The sequence below is a fragment of the Crocuta crocuta genome, unplaced genomic scaffold (genome assembly GCF_008692635.1).
Source record: "Crocuta crocuta isolate KB4526 unplaced genomic scaffold, BGI_CrCroc_1.0 scaffold194, whole genome shotgun sequence".
Classification (NCBI taxonomy): Eukaryota; Metazoa; Chordata; class Mammalia; order Carnivora; family Hyaenidae; genus Crocuta; species Crocuta crocuta.
This window is the reverse complement of record NW_027530084.1, coordinates 172,847-197,534: the sequence shown is the minus strand read 5'-3', so window position 1 is coordinate 197,534 and position 24,688 is coordinate 172,847. Positions and strand designations below refer to the sequence as shown.

The window sequence follows — 24,688 nt, the reverse complement described above, 5'->3', positions numbered from 1 at the left end:
GGGCACCTGACTGGCTCAGTTGGTTGAGCATCCGACTTTGGCTCAGGTCAGAATCTCATGGCTTGTGAGTTCAAGCCCCACATCGGGCTCTGTGCTGACATCTCAGAGCCTGGAGCCTGCTTCAGATTCTGTGTCTCCCTCTCTCTCTGCCCCTCTCCCCCTCACTCTCTCTCCCAAAAATAAATAAAAACATTTAAAGAAAATTTAGAAAAAGATATCCACATAAACTCTTTCCACAAAGTCTACCTCTGCTCTGATGCTATTTTCATCACTGTTGGGAGAAAGGAGAGAAAGGAACAAACGGTAGCATAATTTACAGGTACAAGAAGTGTGCACCGTGTGGAGACAAATGGCCAAAATGATCTAATATGTTTTTATTCAGATAACCATATTCTTCTCACAAGGACACACTAACACTTCCATTTCTCCAACCTCAACTATTCCAAACACCAAAACTACCACTATCTGCCAAAATGAAATAACAAAGAATGAGTAACGTGAAGAGGGAAACAGGAGTATGTACATTTCCACTTTGTCCACTTCCCTTCCTAAATGCACAGCACTCCTTTGCACGTATTAGTTAACTACAGAGAGGCTAAGCGTTAGTCCCACTTCATCCTGAAGGCTAAGAATGTGACTCCTGACAAGGGATGTGTTGTAAAATATAATTTTAAGAAAAGTAATGTTAAATCTGATAAAAGGTTAAGACTTCTAATTTTACACCAAGAGCAAGTTACAAGAATAGACACAAAAGGAGTAATTCTGAAGTCCTTTATTTGGAAAGCAAGGACACATGCCATTAAAGAATGGGGTGTTCTGGGAAAGACTGAGAGATGATCACACAAGTATAGGACCTAGAAATGGCTTACCAAACATCACTGCTTTGAGTTTTTATATTGTAAAATTCTAAGCGTAAAAAATCATTCCATACACTTTCTACACCATCTCTAGGGTGGGATCTGGCCAGCAGACAACTTAACTAGTCTCTGATTCTATAATTCAGACTTATAAAACTGGAATTGTTAATGAATTCAGAGATAAATAAATTCAATATAAAAAAGGTTCCAGGCCTCTAAGTGAAATCTATTAGCTTTTAAGTGCCTCAACCATATGTACATTTTATAAATAAATTTGAAAGTTTGAAGTTTCTGTAAGAGCTAACCAGTGTTTAAATAGTATTTATAGGGGCGTCTGGGCAGCTTAATCGGATAAGCAGCCAGCTCTTGCTTTCTCCTCAGGTCACATGATCTCACGGTCATGGCTCTACACTTGGAGCCTTCTTGGGATTCTCACTTTCTCCGTCCTTCCCCGACTCATGCTCTCTCTCTCTCTCTCTCTCTCTCTCTCAAAATAAATAAACATGTAACAAATAAATAAAAATAAATAAATAGTATTCACAATCTCTTATGGGGGGAAACATGTAAAAACATTTTTTCCTGTGCTAATAAGATTTCCTCAGTTTTCTATAATTTGTTTAATCATGCAGTTGTTTAAGTTTCATCTGCCAAACAAGTCCTCTGGGGATTCCTGAAGAAAATCTATAAATGTATTAAAGTCTACAGTTGTTCCACATAAACAAATCAAAAACAGTAATTAAAATCTCCATGTTTCTCATCTTAAGTATTAATAAAAACTTTATAAGGAGGTCTTCCAGTTTGTAAATGATGGTCTAAAATCCACACTTTGCCATTCTCTTCCCAGAATCATCCAAGGTCAACAAGAGTAGGAAATGAAAAAACCAAGTTCATTTTCAGAAAAACCAGGAGACAACTGAAGCCTCAAGTCACAAATTAAGCGGGAGGCTCCACCTAACTGCAGCAGAGATCCCAAACAGGAGTGCAAACAGGAGGGGCCAGAGAGAAGACTGCAGCTGTAGATTTCACAGAGAAGACGTGGGCCTTACAGACCAAGAACAAAACCAAACTCCCAAAATCTCTGTGCAGCAACAACACTGGCAGGAGCTCCCCTGTATCCACTTTTGTTTTAAGAAGCGAAGGAAGGCAAAGTCTCATTCACTAAGTAAGAAACTAAAGAACAAGCCTTATTTGCCGGAAACAGTCTTATCTCTAAGGCAGTCAGTCTTATCTCTAAGGCAGTCGGGGAGAAGGGATATTTGGATTCTGAAAAAACCCAGGGCTGTAAAATCCTGTCAGGTGGAAAGAAGGCTCAATGAGCTCAGACTCAAAACTCCAGTTGGTCTCAACAGTGTTTTAGCCCTCCTTCTTACACAAATATTCCAAAACTAAATGGCCCAAGAAAGGTGACCCTACATCAAAGAATGAGAAAGCAAAGCCATAAATTCTATGCCAATATAAAAAAAGAAAAAACAGGGGCGCCTGGGTGGCTTAGTCGGTTAAGCGTCCGACTTTCGCTTAGGTCATGATCTCGCGGTTTGTGGGTTCGAGCCCCGCATCAGGCTCTGTGCTGACTGCCAGCTCAGAGCCTGGAGCCTGTTTCAGTCTGTGACTCCCTCTCTCTCTGACCCTCCCCTGCTCACACTGTCTCTCTCTCTCTCCTAGAAATAAATAAAAGCATTTAAAAAAAATAAAAAAACAAATGGCACAGAAATCATTGTCATGAAATAAAAATACAAAACAGAAGCAAAATGTTCCAGCACAAGGTGGCAAACCAGTAAGAAGTGACTGGCACGGTTCAGGAAAGAAATGGAAGAAAAAATGAAATTAAGCCACAAAACTGATGGCAAAACTAAAAAGGGCATGAGGTGAAACAGACACTGCAGAAAACACTGTAAAGATAAAAATGAAAACAGCAAACAAAATGAAAAGGAAACAGGAATTTTAGAAGATTTGAGGAAAAAGAAACTAGAAGACAGGCAAGCAAGAGTTAACACAAGAATACTCAGAACCCCTGAAAAAAATCATATCCGTGGAATAAAACAAATGCTTAAGGATATAATTCAGTCTACCCTCAATACACCAATCTAGCTGTCCTCAAATATTATCCAAGTTAAAAACACTTAAGAAAGGAAATAAAAAGGGCACCTGGGTGGCTCTGTTGGTTGGGCATCCGACTTCAGCTCAGGTCACGATCTCACGATTCGTGGGTTCAAGCCACAGTTCGTGGGTTCGAGTCCCGCTTCAGGTTCTGGGCTGACAACTCAGAGCCTGGAGCCTGCTTTGGATTCTGTGTCTCTCTCTTCCTCTGTCCCTCCCCTGCTCACACTCTGTCTCTCTATCTCTCTCAAAAGTAAGTAAATATTTATAAAAAGGAAATAAAAATTTAAAACAACTTTTTAAGTGGAGAGCTGAACTAGTAAGAAAGTATGGAAAATCCTCAGAGGCCAAAATGAAGTCATGAAGCTGAAGAGGAAAACAAGTCTGAGGCCAGCAGCTCCACTCCTCCCAGCCTTGAAGGCTTGGTTTTAACAGGTCACAAAGAAGGGGAAACAAAAAGACACCAATTCTAAGTTACTTTATAAACTAAACAAAAATCTCAATAAAATATCAACAGGATGTTTCGGTACTAGATAAGCTGATTTTAGAGTTCATGTAGAAAATAGTGAAAATAAAGGGCAAAGGATTTAAATTAAAAACATATATGGTTCTTTTCCACAACACTATTAAGGATGACAGATATCACAATTTACCAGCAATGTCGTCTGAAGAGTCTTCATCGCGAGGTAAAGTAGGCCTTTTACTTCTTTTGGCTTTCTCGGGTAAAGCTTTGGAAGGCTCTTGCACCCGCATCTGTTATTTACTGAAGAGATTTAGCGGGGAGGGGATGAATATACTTTAATCCTCAAAATGAAAATTTTAGCTACTGTACTTTATGTATATTAAAATTAAAATGATTTCAATTTTAGTTGGGCCTCAGAAATCAACAGAGAAGAAAACACCAGGTGAAACCAAAGAAATCTTTCTTAAACCAAAATACACAAATGCACATCACATTTGACTTTTACCACCTACTCCCTAGCTATAGGATGTCCAGGTGAATGAAAAAAACTGAAGTTTTGATCAAGGAAATAAGTGCTGCTTCTAGACCATATGCTCCCCTCGCCATTTTTCCATACCACTAGCTAGAAAACAGGAGCAGGAAAAGCCACAACAGACCAGGGATGGAAGCCGTGTGCCAGCCCTGCCTGCACTATATGACCCAGCACTGAACTACTGGGGGAAAAATAACTTGTTTGAAGCTACTGCATTTTTGTGTGTGTGTTTTCCTCCATTTTTTTATTATGAAAAAACTTACACTTCCACAAAGGTTAAAAGAACAATATAATAGGCACCCATATATTTACCACCTAGATTCCACATATTTCTTTTATCTAAACATCAGCGTGTATAGAGAGAGACATATATACACGTGTGTGGGTGTTTGTTTTTGCTCAACTATTTTAAAGGAAGTTGCAAAGAGTATGTATCTTTTAAAAAACATTTTTCTATATAATCACATCACCCTCATATCTAAGAAAATTAACAGGAATTCCCTTTTCTGGTATTCCACCATATTCTAACCTCTTCAGCTGACCCAGAAGTATCTTCCATACTGGTTGTTTTTTTTATTTTTATTTTTTAATCAAGATTCAATCAAGGTTTGCACTTTGTATTGGTTATGTCCTGTTACTTGTTAGGATCTTTTCATCTACAACTGGTCTTTCCATCTTATACGCTCCTAAGATGCTAGCACTTTTAAGAGATCAGGACACTGCATATGAGTCACCTCAAAGATCTTGTTAAAAACGTGGATTTTGGTTCAGCAAGTCTGGCACAGGAACTGAGGTTTTGCCTCATAAGCTCTCAGTGGGAAGGAATTGTTGGGGGTCCATACTTTCAATAGCAACACTGTATAATGTACACACTTAATTTGTCTCTTTCTTCATGGTGTTACTTACCTGTCCCTTACAATGCTTAAAACCCCAAAGTCAATTCTAAAAATTTTAGATACAAATTAAGCATTTTTTAAAACCACTGTACTTGGAGTCTGTTAAAGTAGCTTAGCCTAAATGCTACCTAATATCATCTGTTTCTTGGCTAAGGTACGTTGTAATTTTCATGGCTGTTTGTTTGCTTTTATTGATCAAGAGAGAAGAATCTTTCAACTCAGTAATAAATTCTGCATCTTGATTCAGTTCTACCATATTCCACAAAAGGGAGCTTTCGGGTTTACCATTTTAAGAGCCATTTCTTTAACTCCAGGGGTCATCACTCTTGAAATGAGTTGCAACAAATTATGGCCTTCAGGGTCAGAGATATACAAGGCCTCTGAGTACCCTGACCATTTTGTTTCTTTTCTTTTTCTTTCTTTCTTTTTCTTTTTTTTTTTTTTTAAGTAGTCTCCACACCCAAAACGAGGCTTGAACTCATGATCATGAGATCAAGAGTTGGATGCTCTACTGACTTAGCAAGCCAGGAGTCATGACCATTTCATTTCCGACTGCCTCTTCCCTCCACACTTCCTCATCCACTTACCCCTACAGTTTGACCTTGCAAAATCACTAATTCAGGTATTCCATTCCCTAATCACAACTTCGAGTTCTTCCAGCTTGCTGGTTCGGCCACTCCTTATTCACTTTTAATGCACAGGCTGACAAGAGGCTGCATCTCACCAAGCACATCCATGTTCACTATAGCAAGGCAGGGAGATGGGGAAAGAGGCAAATGGAGTGCTGGTTCTTAAAGCTTCACTGGGACATGCTCTATGTCACATCTGCTCATATTTTACCAGCACAAGCAAGTCATACGGCCACATTTAACTTCAAGTAGACATGGGGGGTATAAGGGTGAGAGGTGGGGCGTGTCAAAGAGTGCAACCTTACCAGGTACGTAGAAAGAATAAAGTATGCATAGTCTTAATGACTACCATATCACCCCTCTAACAGAAATTCAAACTTTAAATGAACCCAATTAAGTACTTTTTCCATGTCTGCATCCAAACAGGCTGGAGAAAACCTTGTAAGAAAGTAGACTGGGTCACTAAATTCATAACACAATCTCAATCTCAAATGGATCAAGACGTGCCATTATCCACTACACTTTCTGGAAAACTTACTTACCTACTCCTCACACAGCCATTTGAAACCTTTCTAATTCTCCCAAACCTCTCACTCCTCCATCTCCCTGTTTCTCAAAATAGTATCTAGTCTTCTACTTAACTGACGGGGGAAAAAGACATAATCAGATGGCAAATCTGATCTTTTCACCTCCAAACTTAGAGGTGAAATATTTCAAATATTTCAACTTGATCCTCAAAATATAGGTGTAACAGAATCCAGGAAAAATGGCCATGAGAAACTTGTCATACCTTTTCCCCAACTGCACAGATAAACCTAGATAAACAACAACACATAGATAATGCTGGCAGAAAACAACAAAAAAACAGGTATTTGACCTATAATCTGTAAAAGGTCTGTAAAAGACACTGACTCAAACTTAACTTGGTAGGTAGAGTTAATTTCCAATGATTTTTCTGACATATGCAATATATCTAAACATAGAAACACTTCTGGACAGTAACCCACTAATTAGCCATCACTTATCTGGATAGTTTTCCTTTTCATTCCCCTTTAAGTCAAAGAGGGACAAAATTAAAGTCCAATTACTGGAGCTTCAAGTTCTATCACCCAAATTGTACCTGGGGAGTTCCAAGACCACCCTCACATCTGGAGATTCACTGTAAGGACTCACAGGACTCGGCATGTAGTAGTACCCCTAGCTAACTTTTATTACAGCAATGTCTATGGACATACAGCCTGGATAATGGGAAAAGACACAAGTGAAGTCTGCAGGAATCCACATGCAGGCTTCCTTATAGTCTCTCCCTCCTGAAAGGGACAAAGAGAGCACACTCCTTCCCCCAATAAAGAAAATCCAGCAATGTCTGTGCAATGTCTCTGCTCAAGGAAGCCCATGACAGACTCACATGCCCCAGCAAGGGGGAGGGTATGGAGGCTGGCAACTCCGGCATAAACTATATAATAGTTCCCAGATGCCAAACAAATTGTAGCCTTGAACAGTAGGCCTTTCTAAGGTTAGCAGTCTTTGGGCCAGGATGTTAACTTTTCAGCACAAATAAGCTCTGGCCATTTTTCTCACGTGGTTTCCCAAGCAAAACTTTTCAGTTTCCAACTTCAATATTACTCTAACATCTGTCTTTTCTCGGCTGTAGGATGTGCAACTAAGTTATTTAGAAATGTATGATTTAAAAAAAAAAAGATGCTATACAAACAAAAGCCCATATTCTCAAAAAGAAAAAAAAAATTCCTTTCCCTACCCTTGGACTCTCGGGCACTTGTTTTCAGCGTGGGGAGGTGAGGGACATAACTCCATTTAGTGCCGGGCTCCAAAAAATGAACAGCACTTGCATACTTCTGTTGTGCATCATGCTTGACTCTAAGCACTTCAAAGACACTATCCCACTCGATTCTCACAATCACCTTTTGAGAGAGGTTACTATGACTTCTCTCATTTTACACTTGAGGAAACTGAGACACACAGAGGTTAAGTGACTTGCAGAGGTCTCGGAGACCAGACCGTAACGAGTGGTGGCCGGAGACCTGGACCCCGGCAGCTCGTCTCCAGGGCTCCTAATGGTACGCGATGCTTCCCAAATCCCGTGAGGAGCCTTGCTTCCTCCGGTCCCAACTTTCTCAAGACCGAATGCGGAGTGAGGAGAGAGCGCGGGAGGGAGGCGGGAAAAGGGTGTCGGGCCGCGCCTCGNCTCCCGCCTAAACAACTCCGGTTCCTACAGCCGCCGCCCGGCCGGGCCGCACTCACGCGGCCCTGGGCTGCTGCCTGGACCCTCCGGGATCGCAAAGGCGCGGGGGTTGGGGGGAGGCGGAGGACGCCTTTCTCCCAGGCCCGTCCTGCCACAAGGGGCCGGGGTGGACGAAGAGAACACCGGAACACTGCGGCAACCCCACCGCCGCAGCCCGGACTCACCACGCCGGGCCGAGACGCCGCGTCTACCACCAGAAGGTAGTGCGCCTGCGCGGCCGACCTCCCCGCCGGCAGGGGCGTGGCCTCGCGTGCCCGCCCCACAGCCGGGCGGGGTCGAGGCCGCCCTCTAGGCGTTGGAGCACTTGGAGTGGGGCGTGGACAGGGTGGGGTCGGCTCGCGTCGCGCCTGCGTTCTCTAAGTCTGCAGAACGCGATAAACTGGCTAATCTTAGAATAATAGCAACTGGCTCCTTGTTGCGTCCCAAGTGTCCCGGAGTGCGCAGCTCAGGTCTTTCCCGAGTCGGAGACTTAGATCCCCCTTGTTTCAGAGGGCCAAACGGGATAGCCTCCGACTATCACACTCTTCTGTACAATAGTCACATCTAGCATTTGTCATATGTTATGTTGCATTTTTTCATTATTACTGGCTTACCTGTCCTTACTACACAGAACTTTTCTTGACCTACACCTATGCTTCTTCGAAGCTCGATTATCCGTTAAAGTGGTCTGGACATTGCATATGTTTAGTAAAAATTGTTGGCTTGAAAATATTTTGTCTGAATGATAATGCAAACATCAACACTAGTTATGGGTAAACTCCACAAGCTTTGTAATCTCCCACAAGTCTTCAGCCCGGAGACAGGTGTGTCCTTATGGATAGAAGCTTGGATTAAGTGTCAAAAGATAGCAGAGATAAACCAAAAAAGTCTTGATTTTTCCCTTAAAAACTCTAATTCATTTCTTATGAAACAGCATTATTTCCATGTAAAGAACTTGGCAAAGAAAGTTACTAGATGTTTACATTGTATATATGGAAACGCCTCATTCAACAAATATAACTAAGTATTAATATGCCAGTTACTGTGCTAGGTATAGGGATACATCATGTTTTGGTGTAGGGAAAAATATTCTTTAGGAAATACTTTCTTTAGGAAAAAAAAATATTCCCCAAGTAAGAATAGGTCATATGGGTGTAATTGTGAAGTCAAAATTTTATACATCGGAAATCAAACGTTTTTTATTTTTTTAAAAAATGTTTTATTTATTTCTAGGAGAGAGACAGAGAGACAGCGTGAGCAGGGGAGGGTCAGAGAGAGAGGGAGTCACAGACTGAAACAGGCTCCAGGCTCTGAGCTGGCGGTCAGCACAGAGACCGATGCGGGGCTCGAACCCACGAACCGTGAGATCATGACCTAAGCGAAAGTCGGACGCTTTACCGACTAAGCCACCCAGGCGCCCCCGATTTTATTTAACATCTGATTTAAAACAGAACATGGAGGGAAAAAAAGATATGCGAACTTGAGCAAATCTAAATAATTTTCATACTACATTGCATTGAAGTAAATGGGATTTTTAAAAATGTATCATATATTGTAATCCAATTTACAGGGGAAAAAAAATAAGGGACTGAATTAGAACAAGAAATTTAGGAATTATGCAAGCAGTATATAACTTTTCTTGGAAATGATAAAATTCCAAAGCTATCTTGATTTCTAGCAGTCTAAATTCTATTTTACAACTCGATTTTTTTCACTTGCTAGTGTATCTTGGACATAATTCCATATTAGTCTCATTCTTTTGACTAGCTGCTTAAAACTCCAGTAAATGGATGCATCATTTTTTACCCCAGTTTCCTGTTAAGGTACATTTATCTTTGCCTACTTGTGCAAATATCTTCAGTAAACTGTTGGCAGTGGAAATGCTGAGTCAACGGATACTCATTTTAAGTTCTGATAGAAACTCTTTTGAAAAAAAGGTTGCACGAAAAATAATACATTTCCTAGTTCTTCATTTGATTTGTCAAATATGTGGAGGCTTGATGTGGACTTAAAAAGAAATGGGGAAAATCCCCTCCTTTCCAGTTGCCTTTCACTTGCATTATACCAAGAAATAAAATGAGTTGACAATTAATGATTCATATCAACTCAGCACCAGTAGACCAACTATTTTTTTCCCTTTCATCCCACTTTAGGCCTTTCTAGCTCTGAAAGAAGAGCTTGGACGCTTGTCCAAGGAATAATGATCAAGACTCTCTTCTGACAAGATTTTTGCTATAAGAACTCTTAAGTAAACAACGTTTGGCACTGTGCTGGTACAGGAGGAGTAATTCATCCTTTCAGACAAAAAAATCCTACAGAAAAATATTTCTCAAATAATTAGTCATGAACATTGGAAAAAGAATTATTTAGTAATATGTGCTCTTGCAAAAACATAAATCAAATTGAATGTGATTTATTGAAACCAAGCACATTGTTCCATTGTTTCCATATCTGTGTCCACACCGCCTATGGTTTATGATGTATTCAGGACAGCTTGGGGATACCATGGGGAGTGGGTGAATCTACAATATATAATGACATGTTAGTTCAAAGTTAATCCACAAAATTGATTATATAGAAACTATTACTAAACCCCAAATGATTTGGAAAAACCATAATTGTAAGTGATGACACTGGTGTAGAAATTTGAAGTGCTTTTATTAATTATTAAATTATTAAAACTGAATAATTTTAAAATGCTTAATGAGAAAAAAATAAAGTGCTTACTGAAATTATTCCTTAGACACATACTTTAATAATACCATTTAGAAATCAATTTTTAAATTTTCCATTGTTAATTAATTTGCAGTTAAATATAGCTTTCATGATGTTTGGGAACCAAATTGAGAATAAATTCAAAATGACATAATGAACCAAGCTGAGAATAAATTTTAAAACACAGTAATGATAGGGGCACCTGGGTGACTCAGTTGGTTAAGCATCTGACTTCAGCTCAGGTCATGATCTCACAATTCATGAGTTTGAGCCCCACATTGGGGTCTGTGTTGGCAGCTCAGAGCCTGAAGCCTGCTTCAGATCTGTGGCTCCCTCTCTCTCTGCCCCTCCCATGCTCACAATCTATCTCTCAAAAATGAATAAACGTTAAAAAAAAATTTTTTAAACACAGTGGTGATAAATTCTATGCTGGAAGCTGAATAACACCCCTGCCTCCAAAGGTGTTCTAATTCCCAGAACCTGTGATAATGTTACCTCACATGGCAAGAGGATTTTGCAAATATGATTAAATCAAGGTTCTTAAATCCAGGGAAATTATCCTGGATCATCCAAGTAGTCCCAGAATTATCACAAAGATCTTTTTAAAAGGATCAGAAGAAGGGGCACCTGGGTGGCTTAGCCGATTAAGCGTCCAACTTCAGCTCAGGTCATGATCTTACAGTTTGTGGGTTCGAGCCCCGCATCAGGCTCTGTGCTGACAGCTAGCTCAGAGCCTGGAGCCTGCCTCAGATTCTGTATCTCCCTTTCTCTGACCCTCCCCTGCTCATGCTGCCTCTCTCTCTCAGAAATAAATAAAAACATTTTTTTTAAAAAGGGTCAGAAGGAAAGAGGGGATGTAACAACAGAAGCAGAGGTCAGAATGAGAGAGAGATTTGAAGATGCTAAAAGGCTGGCTTTGAAGATGGGGCAGGGGACCACTAGCCAAGGAATGCATGCAGCTTCTACTGGATGAAAAAGGCAAGAAAAGAAATTCTCCCCCATGAGCCTTCAGAAGCAACACAGGTTTGCTGACACCTCAATTTTAGCCAAGTAAGAGTTCTGATGTAGAGAATTGTACACAATAAATTTATATTTTTTAAGCCAGTAAATTTGTGGTAATTTGTTACGGTGGCAACTGAAAACTAACACCAACTAGCTTGGACCTACCTCTGACAAAACTATTGTCAAATACAGTCAAATGTCAAAGTTGTAGAGGGAAGACGACAGCATGAGATTACCTTAGCACTGACATCAGTTGAACCAGCTATTGTATTTAAGAGCAATTCTTAAGAAAGCATCCATGTAGTTTAATCTGCAAGAATACTGATATAAAGTTAAGTTGAAATTTTTACTTTAAATCTTTAAATTTTATATTTGGTATATTTTCTGCTTTCCACTTTTAAACATTTGTCTCTACTTAAAAAAAATAATAATAATGAAAATAAACAAACAAAAAAAGCCAGCTCTCAATTTCTTGAGTTAGGGTCCCGCTCCCTCAGCCATCACTCCCCGCGGCTCTCCCCGGTTCGTCCAGCGCCTGGCGGAGGGGGGCGCTCAAGAGCCTGGCGCAGTTCCGGGAGGCCAAGTCCAAGGAGGAGGAGCCGGAGGAGGAAGTGGTCTGGAGCCCGGTGGGCGCGGGTCGGAGATGGTGCTGCCAGGCCCGCTGCTCGCGAGTGCATGCCGTGCGATCCTCGGGTCGGCGGAGGCTGTGCTCTGGGGTGAGCTCCGTGGTCCCTGGGGGAAGGGAGAGCGCCTAACCTCGGGCCCCGGGGAAGGAATGGTATTGGTGGGGGTGCTCGCTTCTTGAAGCTTCCAGGTAAAAGTCAGACCCATTACTCTTCGCACCTAGGAAGGAAGCACCCACTGACAGTTCTCGTGCCTTCAGATTCTGGGCTACTTGGGTCTGGGGCTGCTCTTGGGGGACGCAGGGAGAGAGGTCAGCGTTGCTCCAGGAAGCTTGCGCGTGGGGAGGCATTTTGGAAGATACTGACGTTTGAGCAATGAAGGTCAGTTCGCGACTCAGAGGAGCGAGCGCGGCCAGCGTCTGCCCGGACAAACTCACCACGAGCCCAGCTTTGCGAGTTACACTTGTTACCCACTAGGAAGCCGCGCGCATCGCTTGAATTATAACAAGTTGAGCCATTAAAGTACCACCAGGACAAAACTAGCCAGAGAAACGAAGGTGGTTGTGGAGGCGTTGTGTGTGCTACTCAAAGCCGACTTCCTGTCCTTTAGCACCAACTTTTATTTGTGGATGCAGCCACAGAGACGTGGCATAACTCTGTGTCCCCAGCTCTCCTCCCAGTTATTCCACTTGAACTGTTGGTACGTCCTCTGGGTCTTTAGATGATACTGCCTCCGCAGTTCACTTCCCCGTTTTGTGGAGAGACAGACACAAGTAAACAGCCACCATGTACAGACCGCCGAGACTGCAGTGGATTCTATGCCATGATTCGACCTGAGTAGGAGAAAGTGTTGTAGTGAAAAGGTGTCTTTTCGTGTAAAATTATTCTAGAGGGGCGCCAGGGTGGCTCAGTCGGTTAAGTGTCTGACTCCTGGTTTGGGCTCAGGTCATGATCTCCCAGTTCTTGAATTCGAGCCCTGCATCGGGATTCGGTGCTGACAGCATGGATCCTGCCGGGGAGTTCCTCTCTCTCTCTCTTCCTCTCTCCTTCTCTCTCTCTCTCTCAAAATAAATAAATTTTTTTAAAATTTAAAAAATATAAAATTCTACTAGTAATACATAATTATATTCTCATTGTTTTCAAACAAAGCACAGTATTCGGTACCCTTTGTACACCCTCCCATGTTCCATTCTCCTCTGCAAGTGTGGTTTGGTACACATCCGTCTGAACACTTTTCTATGAGCATACATAAATGTACAGCTAAAAATACTACATCTATAATATACAGGTGTTGCTATTTTTTAATGTAAGAATTCCTCTTCCTGCAATCCCACTCCCCAAGAATAGTTAGTTTAGTATTTCCTTCTAGATGCTTTTCTGGACATTTATAAAACACAAGTATGTTATATAGATCTCAAATGGGAAGCTTTTTCGTTTAACAGTATGGGCATCTCTTTTTTTAAATGTTTTTTTCTTTTTTAAAAATTTTAAAAATGTTTTTATTTATTTTTGAGAGAGAGAGAGAGACAGTGTGAGCAGGGGAGGGTCAGAGGGAGAGGGAGACACAGAATCTGAAGACAGGCTCCAGGCTCTGAGCTAGCTGTCAGTATAGAGCCCGATCTAGGGCTTGAACCCATGAACCTCGAGATCATGACCTGAGCCCAAGTGGGACACTCAACCAACTGAGCCATCCAGGCGCTCCTGGACATCTCTCTAAGCCACTCTTTGCTTGTAAATGCTGCATGACAGGCTTCATAATCAATTCAGCCATTTCCTGTTTGAATATGTAGGCTGCTTCTGGTTTTCAGTATGCATTTCTAATCTTTCTTTTTTTTTTTTTTAAATGTTTATTTATTTATTTTGAGAGCGAGGAAGAGAGAGAATCCCAAGCGCAGAGCCCAACACAGGGCTTCATCCCACAAATTGTGAGATGATGACCTGAGCCAAAATCAAAAGTTGGACACTTAACCAGCTGAGCCACTCGGGTGCTCCCGTGTTTCTAATCTTACAACCAAGACTCTCCAAAGAGAATGCTTTCAATCCTTGTCTTCTTAATGACTCTAGGTGGCTAATATGAGTGCTTGTTACTTAATCAGTGACCCCCATAACACTGAACATGTCCTTTGTCTCCTACATTTCCATGAGGACAAAAACTTGCTGGCTACCTTTATTCTCTGAAGCCCTCCCCTCCAATATTTATATCTATATATATAGATAGATATAGATATATATAAATAAATAAATATAAATATATATTTATATAAATATATATAAATTTATAAATATATAAATAAATATATAGATATAAAATCTGCTAGTTTTATTGCTGTTCTTTTCTTCCTTTTCGCTGTTTAGACTTGCTCCAGTTTGGAGCCGGATCCCAAATGGGACCTACCGAGTCATGTACGCTGCAGCTGAGTGCTGTGCTAACACACCTTTGTGGTGGCACAAAGTGAGTGAACTTTCTCCTACCCAGCCCTGCCCTATTCCCAGGGTGTTCACCTCTGTAAGATTCTAAGTAGCCTTCTGGGTAATAGCCAGTTTGTGTCAAGGCATTTACTCGGTATCCTAGTCGTGGGTCCATGAAGAACAACAGAAAACACAGAGGCACCCTAGTTATATGAATTAGCTTCCAGCAGCGGACGCCTTAAGTAAGGACGGAGTTTGAGGAGGGGACAACTTAGAGGACTTGGGGGCCCGCTGGGCTATTTATGAGAAAGTACTGTGATAGAGGAGTAAAAGGAAGTTGAAAAGACAAGTAACTTTGCAAAGCTGAAAGTATAGAGGGTGTTCTCCTTTCATGTTAAAATCACTTCATGAAATAAATGCATTGCCTTACCAAAAATGTCCATTTTAACATTTTACTCACTAGGATGGTTGTTCAGTTGCTTTCAACATTTTGCTGTGAGTGGATCAAAAAAACTCAAAATATTTATCAAAGTGATTACATTAGAAGTTATAAAATGTTCACACTAAATCCAAATACCCATTTGAAAAGGAAGCAAATGTTCTTCCTAATATTTTCTCTCTGAAGTAGCAATCATCATTTCTTTCTTGGTTGTATGTTGTTTGTATTGACCATTATACAGTCCCTGGAAATAATTGTCAATATTCAACAGATATTGACATTGGTTTTTTAAGGTGTCAAAATCCAGAAGAAGAGTATAGGTGAACTAAGGAATTTATTTTGTGGCTGTGGCAAGAATGAGTTGCTAGTATTATGATTGTTATTATTATTAAGCAAAAACTCTTATACTTCCTTCTTTTTTTGGTAAGTTTATTTTATTTATTTGAGAGAGAGAGAGAGGAAATGAGTGGGAGAGGGGCAGAGAGAGTGAGAGACAGAATTCCAAGCAGGCTCCTCACTTGAACCCACTAACCATGACGGAAGATCATGGGCTGAGCTGAGATTGAGCCAGATGCTTAACCAACTGAGCTACTTAGGCACCCCTCTTATGTTTCAAATAGTTCTATTTTTTCACATCAAAACTTTATTTATTGGAATTATAAGACGAATGCCAAACTTAATTAGTAGGAAGTAATAGTAGACTTTTTTTTTTCTTTTTTATGCAGGGGTTGGGGGTACAGAGAGAGAAGAGGGAGAGAATCCCAAGCACTGTCAGCACAGAGCCTGACTTAGGGCTCAATCCATGAACTGAGATCATGACCTGAGCTCAAATGAAGAGCCAGACACTTAACTGACTAAGCCAGCCAGGCGCCCCAGTGGTAGACTGTTAATCTTTCATTTTTTAAATGTTTATTTAGTTTTAAGAGAGAGCAAAAGCAGGGAAGGGACAGAGAGAGAGGGAGACACAGAATCCAGAGCAGACTCCAGGTTCTGAGCTGTCAGCACAGAGTCCAACACGGGACTTGACCCCACAAACTGAAAGGTCATGACCTAAGCCAAAGTCAGATGCTTAACCAACTGAGCCACCCAGGCGCCCCAGTGGTAGACTATTTCTAAGTGAAATTTAGTTTAGTATTTTAAAGTACAAAATACAGTAGAAAACCATGCTATACTATATAACATAGAAAAGAAGGTACATTTATGAAAAAATAAATTCAGAGCCTAAATCATGGATATGATTTTTTAATGTTTGTTTATTATTTATTTATTAAAGTTTGTTTATTTATTTTGAGAGAGACAGAGAGCTCAAGCAGGGGAGGAGCAGAGAAAGAGGGAGAGAGAGAAAATCCCAAGAGCACAGTGCAGGACTAGACCTCAAGAAACCGTGAGATCATGACCTGAGCTGAAATCAAGAGCCAGCTGCTTAACCAAATAAGCCACCCACGTGCCCCTATGTATATAATCTCTATATATAATTTCTTTATTTTATTAAAAATTTTTTTTCAAATGTTTATTTTTGAGAGACAGAGACACAGAATCTGAAGCAGGCCCCAGGCTTTGTCAGCACAGAGCCCCACGTTGGGCTCAAACCTCAGGAACCATGAGAGCATGACCTGAGATGAAGACAGACACTTTACCAATTGAGCCACCCAGGGACTCCTGTATGTAATTTCTTTAAACATAGAATTAAATCACATTAAGCTAAATCAGAATTAAATAATTTAATGAATAATTAAATCTAGAATTTACTGATATATAGAAGTAACTAGATTTCTTAAGCCTTTTTATTTGGAAAAAAAAATGCTCATTCCTACAGGTTTCTTCTAAATGTCACTAAAATGACCTGACAATTGTATTAGAAAAACAAACTTCTAAACATGTATGCAGTATGAATCAGACCATTCTGAATTATACTAGATCCTCAATTGGTATAGTCTAATATGATGTGATTTTAAATACTTCTAGGGCATCATATTTATCTCAAACTGAAATTTGGGTTGGTAGGTTGATTTTTTTTTTTTTTTTTTGAGCTGTAAGAATTTGGAAAACAGCAAATGCAGAGAGAAGCTTTCTCTGAACTCCCCTTACCTGTCTAAAGATGGATCCTCCAAAAGGAACTCAGTTCTCCTCAATCCCCTCTGCAGGAGTTTCATCAACCAGGGAACACTGACCCATCACAGGAAAGGAGACTAGAACTCAGCAGCGCACCCAGACAAACTATCACAAACTGTCATACCTCCCATCTCTTCTAAAGGTCCATTCATCTTCCCTGAAAACCCTTTCCGTTCCTCCAAGAGGCCTACATCCCCTCTCCTCTTGCCCTATTAAGATGAGAATTCTTATTTTTTTAATTTAAGAAATAATTTTATAGGGGCGCCTGGGTGGCTTAGTCGGTTAAGCGTCCGACTTTCGCTTAGGTCGTGATCTCGTGGTTCGTGGGTTCGAGCCCCCCGTCAGGCTCTGTGCTGACTGCCTGCTCAGAGCCTGGAGCCTATTTCAGAGTCTGTATTTCCCTCTCTCTCTGACCCTCCCCTGCTCACGCTCGCTCTCTCTCTCTCTCTCTCTCCTAGAAATAAATAAAAATATTTTAAAAAATTTTATAAATGTTTACCTTTTTTACTGTCACACATTTCTCTCCCCACCCCTCCCCCCACCCCATTCCCTGCCTCAGGCAACCACCAATCTGTTCTCTGTATCTGTGAGCTTGGGTTTTGATGGTTTTTGTTTCCACATATGAAATCACATGGTGTTTGTTTGTCTTTGGCTATCTGACTTAGCGTATATCCTCGAGGTCTATCCATATTGTCTCAAATGGCAAGAGTTCATTTTTTTTTAATGGCTGAAATATATTCCCCTGTGTGTGTGTGTGTGTGTGTGTGTTTGTGTGTGTACCACAATTTCTTTATTCATTTATCCATCAGTGGACACTTAGGTTGTTTCTGTATCTTGGCTGTTGTAAATAATGCTGTAGTGAATATGGGTGTAGGTATCTTTTCAAGGTATCATCTTCATTTTCTTCAGAAAAATATTCAGAAGTGGAATTGCTGGATCATACGGTAGTTCTATTTTTAATTTTTTTGAGGAATCTCCATACTGTTTTCCACGGTGGTTGTACCAATTTACATTCCCACCAACAGTACACGAGGGTTCCCTTTTCTCTGCATCCTCACCAACACTGATTTCTTGTCTTCTTGTCTTTTCAATAATAGCCATTCCGACAGGAGTGATGTGATATCTCATTATGGCTTCAACCTGCATTTCTGATGATTAATGATGTTGAGCATCTTTTCATGTGTCTGTGGGCCATCTGTATGTCTTCTTTGGAAAAATGTTCAGATCTTCTACTCATTGTGGTTTCATATATCATCTATAGATCTATAGTATAAATCATATATATAATGTGATCTACTTTGCATACTTTTCTGCATTTTTTTCTCACTTAGGTATTTAGAAGCTTTACATGGTGGCACATATAACTCTTTAACCACTGTATGTATTGCATAGTATGGATTACCACAGTTCATTTAGCCAGTCCCCTATTGATGGACGTTTGATTTCTAATTTTTTGCTATCATAAAAAGTTCTTCAGTAATTACCATTGAGCATACCTCTTTGTGTATATGTACAAATATTTTACTAGCATAGATACTTGGAAATGTAATTGTTACGTCGGTAATAAGTGACATTAACTGAGTCTTCAAGGACAGTAAGAGTGTGCCAGGTAGAGATGAGGAAGAAAGGTATTCCCTTCAGAAGGAACAGTCTGCATAAATCATAAAGGAAAGGAGAAAATATATATTTAATGTTTGTGCTGTATATTCTTTTTTTAATGTTTTATTATTTATTTTTGAGAGAGAGAGAGACAGTATGAAGAAGAAAGGGACAGAGAGAGAAAGAGACACATATACAGAATCCAAAGCAGGCTCCAGACTCTGAGCTGTCAGCACAGAGTCTGATGCAGGGCTCGAACTCACGGACTGAGAGATTCATGACCTGAGCCAAAGTCGGTGCTTAAGCAACTGAGCCACACAGGTGCTCCGCACTGTATAGAGTATTTCAACTCACAGCAACTCAGAAAGATTAAGTAGTAGTATTCCTGTTTTACAAATAAGAAACTAAGTCCCCAAGAGTTTAAGTAGCCTGCCAAGAATTACAGAGCTCAAGTGGACACCCAGGATTTGCCCATGCTTTACCTCTCTGTTGTGAAAATGTAGTTAGAGCACATGTATACTTTTAATGTAGCTGGAGGGTACAGTCACTGAGGCAGAGGAGGAAGGGGGAAGAGGAGAAGGTCTGGTATGTGGCTGGTAAAGTAGATTGAAGGGCATGGCAGACCATACTGAAGATCTTGGAGTTATACCCAGGTAAGGTTCGATTTACCAGTGTAGAAACAGCAAAATTGGAACTGATGCAAAAATTAGCCGCCGGGTGGGGCAATGTGCCTGAGTGATTCCGACAGGTAAATGTCCGACTCTTGATTTCAGCTCCGGTCATCTCACAATTTGTGAGTTCAAGCTCCGTCAGGCTCTGCACTAACAGTGCAAACCTTCTAGGAATTCTCTCTCTCCCTCTGCCCCTCCCCTACTTGTGCTCTCTCTCTCTCATTCTCTCTTTCTCTAAAATTATATAAATAAACTTTTAAAAAGAAAAGTATTTGGCTTTTACAAGAAAATATGGTTTTTCATAACTCACTTTAGGCTTTTATTAACTACTTAATAAATAGAACCACTAAGCATTTCTTTTGGCCTATGGGAACTGCAGAAAATTTACTAAGGCATTAAAGGATGAAACAAGAAAGTTTGGGAACCTTTGGTTTATACTATTGCGCTCCAACTAGTTTTTAAAATTTAATACTATATTTTGGACAGTTTACACTGAATAATATTCCATTGTATAAACATACCACTTATAACCATTCCCTGATTGATAGACTTCCAGCTTATTTCCATTTTTCAATATTACAGAGAATGCTGCCAACAAATACATTATACCTGAATACGTTGGTACTTATCCTTGCTAATACTCCTATAGTAAGATACACTCCTAAAAGTAAATTTGTGAGGCACAAAAGACATACATATATAAAATGTTATTACTGCCAGGTTTTCCCTTCAAAAGATTTTAACATTACACACTCCCAGCAATGTGCAAGCATACCCATTTCCTCATACCCTCACCAATATTTGATATTATCTATCCTTTTAATTGTTATAAATCTTTTTTTAATGTTTTATTTATTTCTGAGAGAGAGAGAGACTGCATGAGCAGGAGAGGATCAGAGAGAGAGGGAGACACAGAATCTGAAGCAGGCTCCAGGCTCTGAGCTGGCTGTCAGCACAGAGCCCAACGCGGGGCTCAAACCCACGAACCGCGAGATCATGACCTGAGCTGGAGTTGGATGCTTAACCGACTGAGCCACCCAAGCGCCCCTAATTGTTACAAATCTTGTTTTGACCATTTTTGTATGGGGAATTTTGTCCTTTTTCTATTAATGTGTGCTCTATTAATAGTAATCTTTTGTCTTTTCTATATTACAAATATTTTGTTCCTGCCTGCCACTTGTCTTCCAAGTATTCATTGTTCTTTTTTTATTTTGTTAATATATTTTTTTAATGTTTATTTATTTTGAGAGAGAGAGGGAGGGAGAGAAAGAATCCCAAGCAAGCTCTGTGCTGTCAGTGCAGAGCTCAGTGTGGGGCTCGAACTCACAAACTATGAGATCATGACCTGAGATGAAGTCAGATGTTTAGCTGACTGAGCCACCCAGGCACCCTAATTGTTCTTTTGCCATATATAAATTTAGCATTTTTATGAGGTCAAATCTTTATGACTTCTGATTTTACCATGTTTAGAATGATCTTCTTATCCCAAGATTTAAACTATCGGCTCATGTTTTCTATTAGTACTTCTTAGATATTACTTTTTAGGTTGAAATTTAAATTTACATATAAGAAATAAGGGAATAGACTGCTTAAAGTTTCTTCCTGATGTCTAGCTAGTTGCTCTACATATTTATTGAATAAAATTTCCCCATTAATCTGAAATATCACTGTTACCAAATAGTGAATTCTTACAGGTGGTATATTGTATGTCTGCTTCCAGGCTTAGACCTTTAAATACTTTTCTATGCAAGTTTATACTATTTGAACCAATTTTGGGGCACCTGGGTAGCTCAGTCAGTTAAGCGTCCAACTACAGCTCAGGTCATGATCTCACGGTTCGTTGGGTTGAAGCCCCTCATTGGGCTCTGTACTGACAGCTCAGAGCCTGGAGCCTGCTTTGAATTTTGTGTCTCCTTCTTCCTCCGTCTCTCCCCCCACTCGCAATCAATCTCTCTCTCAAAAATAAATAATAAAATATATAATATATATAATATATTTAAACCTATTTCACTTTATATTTAATGTTTAAAACATTTGAAGTATTATTATTTACCCTTATTATAAGTGATAATTTTGTTGTGTAATATGATTATTAAAATTTTTTGTTTTTATTTAAAAATCTTTTAGGTTTTCTTTCATGTTTAAAAAAAGACAATATGGACCTATAGAAAAGTTGCAAAAGTAAAATGGAGTTCCCTTTATTCTTACTCAACTTCCTCTAACGTAAGCATCTTATGTGATACAATTACTGAAATCAGGAAAGAAATATTGACATAATACTATGAACTAATAATCCACAGACTTTATTTAAATTTCATCAGTTTGGGGGCACCTGGGTGGCTCAGTCAGTTAAGCGTCCAACTCTTGATTTTGGCTCAGGTCAAAAACTAACAGTTTGAGCCCCACATTGGGCTCCATACTGATAGTGCAGAGCCTACTTGAATTCTATCTCTCTCTCTCTCTGCCCCTCTCAACTCACGTTCTCTCTCACTCTCTCAAAATAAATAAACTTCAAATTTCACCAGTTTTCACACTGACGTCTTTTATAGTCCAGATCCAATCCAGGATTCTACATTGTATTACATTGTCATGTCTCCTTAGTAGGCTTCAGTCTGTTGACAGTTCCATGCTCTTTTCTTTTAGAACTTTGATACTTTTTAAGAGTACTAGTTATTTTGTAGATTTAATTTGTCTGAGATGGTCTTCTGATTTGACTCAGGGTATGCATTTTTGGCAAAAATACTAAGGAAGTGATGTGCTCTTCAAGTATCCTCTTAGCGACTGTATGGTGTCAACAACATTTCTTATCACTAGTGGTCTTTGAATAATTGGTTACAGTGGCATCTTTCAGGTGTCTCCTTTTGTCATTAGTAAGTATCTCCTGGGGAGATACTATCCTATTTCTCACCATACTTTCACCCCCTAACTCTAGCATCTATTAGTGGCTCTTGTTGAAATAATTAGTGGGGTGTTAACCTAATGGTGATTTTCTCTATCATTCATTCTACATTTATCAATTGAAATAATCCCTTCTAGGGGTGCCTGGGTAGCTCGGTCGGTTAAGCGTCTGACTTCAGCTCAGGTCATGACCTCATGGTTCCATGAGTTCAAGACCTACGTTGAGCCCTCTGCTGACAGCTCTGAGCCTAGAGCCTGCTTCAGATTCTGTGTGTGTGTCTCTCTCTGCCATTCCCCAGCTCTCTCTTTCTCAAAAAGAAATTAACATTAATAAAAAAAAATTTTAAAGGAAATAATCCCTTCTCCCCATTTATTCAATTATATACTTATATCACTATGGACCCATGGATTTATTTTATGAGTTATTACTCCGTACCATATTATATTACCAATTATTTTTTGTTTTTATTTACGTAATCTCTACACCCAACATGGGGCTTGAACTCACAGTCCTGAGATAAAGAGTCACATGCTTTTCTGACTGAGGCAGCCACATAACCCTATCAATTATTTAACAGACAGAAAGAGTGCCTTTAAGTACTTACAAGTGTAGTTTCAATTGTAACGTCCCCCCATCTAACATATGGCTTGTTCTCTTTGCTTGTAAGGGAATATTATATTTTCCTTCACATTATAATTTAGATCATGGTTAACTTACAAATTATTTGCACAATTCTGTTACCAAATGCTGAGTGTGTATTTAGGAGCTCCACCTAATTAAGGGCTTGGAGAGAGTAGAATATGGAGCTGGTACAAGGCCAACTGTTAAGCATGGAGGGCAAGAGGGTGTGGCTACATCAGGCTGTGTGCAAAATACACTGAATGCACAATACAGTGAAGTCAAAACATCAACTATCGTTAGCTGACTGGAACCAGGGGGAAACTTTCCTTTGAACTGCTTTCCAGGTATTAATAGCAATGTTACTTTGAAAGTGCCTAAATTATTTTCTTCTTTCCAGGCTTGAAGTCAATAAAAGGAAGCTGCCACAATTTTTGTACTGCTGTTAAAGATGTCACTTACAAGGAACTTAAAAGTCTCTTGAATTCCAGGCAAATTACATTAATTGATGTTAGAGAGAGATGGGAAATTGTCGAGTATGGGAAAATTCCTGGGTCCATCAATATACCACGTAAGTGACCTGTGTCTTAAATTGATTCATTACAGAAGTGTATATATATTCAGTAATTTACCGTATCTAAAATTTAATTGAAATTCTTAACATTTTCTTCCAGTGGGTGAGGTAGGTGAAGCTCTACAGATGAATCCAAACGACTTCAAAGAGAAGTACAATGAAGTAAAACCATCCAAATCTGACAGCCTAGTGTTTTCTTGTTTAGCCGGAGTGAGAAGCAAGAAGGCTTTGGACACAGCAGTATCTCTGGGCTTTAACAGGTACACAGGTGAAATATAAAAATGTACTCAAGAATGTGTATTTCATTCTTCCATATGTATTACATTTTTACTGGCATACCGAAAAATTTCTTATAATTACTGTGTTAGTAATAGCAGGATAGTGGCTAAGAGCCTCTATATTTTCATCCTTTTAAACAGTTTTAAAGTCTAGAGTAGTCCTTGAATCTCTAAATCTCTAAAGTTCCTATCAATCTCATGTTTATAAAGCAGGAGGAAACTTTTACAACACTAACTTTGCTACGTTTTCAGTGTTCAACATTATGCTGGAGGATGGAATGAATGGGCGACCTATGAATTTTCAGAAAAGAAAAAAGGAAATTGAATTCTGGAATGCAAGCTGGCTCTTTCGTTGTGTACATGCAGCCTAGGACAGTAGAATGAATAAAAGGATAATAATCTAGTCCTGGCATCACTGGTTAATGGGAAGGGGATTTTGTGTAAGTCAATTATTTGCTGAATCTTTTTCTTAACTGTAAACTGTAAATTGACAATGCCTTGTGTAGTTCCTTGAGGATTCAAATAATGTATGTAATTTACCATGGAAATATAAGGGTTGGGATTCTAGAAATTAATTTGTAAATAGTTTAGTGAACTAGTTTAGTTTAGTATAGTACAATAGTATTATCAAAGCCCAAGTTACTTGTCGTACGTAATTATAACGTATGACCATTTGTGTTAGCCTGGGTTCTATTCATTAAAGAGTCTATGAGCTAGACAAGTTTTTTTTATGAGTAAAATATTTTAGTATGTTAATTTTCCCATTTTAGAAAATTCATAAAATTTGTTTTCCTATTATGATATACAGTACAAATATTTCTGATAGATACACCTTTTACCCATAATGAGTAGTTACTGCATATTGAATAATATAAAGCAGCTAGTAAGCATTTCTTGAACACCTTTTCTTGATTTAGATCCTATGCTAAATATTCCAGATTCTAAAAAGATAATAAAATAGATGTGATTCCTCTCCGAAGATGTTTGATTTCTAGCAGAGGTCTATAAAAGTTTAAAAAAAAAAAAAAAAGCG

The 24,688-nt window shown here is 39.5% G+C and overlaps 2 protein-coding genes across 9 annotated transcripts in view; one reads left to right on the top strand and one right to left on the bottom strand.

The window, feature by feature from the left end:
- The window catches only part of USP45 (ubiquitin specific peptidase 45), a 76,849-nt gene extending 68,885 nt beyond the window's left edge, over positions 1-7,964 (bottom strand). For 7 of the 8 annotated variants that reach the window (XR_013335301.1, XM_077764738.1, XM_077764741.1 and 4 more), the window contains exons 1-2: positions 7,902-7,964; positions 3,608-3,717 (exon numbers count right to left, since the gene is read on the bottom strand). Coding sequence is in view for 7 of the 8 variants with exons in the window: in XM_077764738.1 (XP_077620864.1) it covers positions 3,608-3,707 (100 nt within the window). In the remaining variant the exon portion in view is untranslated. Of the gene's footprint in view, positions 1-3,607; positions 3,718-7,233; positions 7,651-7,901 lie in introns of those variants that run through there. The other variant, XM_077764739.1, reaches the window with a different exon arrangement.
- Positions 7,965-8,485: 521 nt separating this feature from the next.
- Positions 8,486-24,630, top strand: LOC144232042 (thiosulfate sulfurtransferase/rhodanese-like domain-containing protein 3). Its single transcript, XM_077764725.1, has 5 exons — positions 8,486-8,540; positions 11,931-12,149; positions 23,204-23,374; positions 23,478-23,637; positions 23,908-24,630. Exons 1-5 carry the CDS (start codon positions 8,486-8,488, stop codon positions 23,978-23,980), a joined length of 678 nt encoding a protein of 225 aa, XP_077620851.1. The 3' UTR covers positions 23,981-24,630.
- The last annotated feature ends 58 nt before the right edge of the window (positions 24,631-24,688 follow it).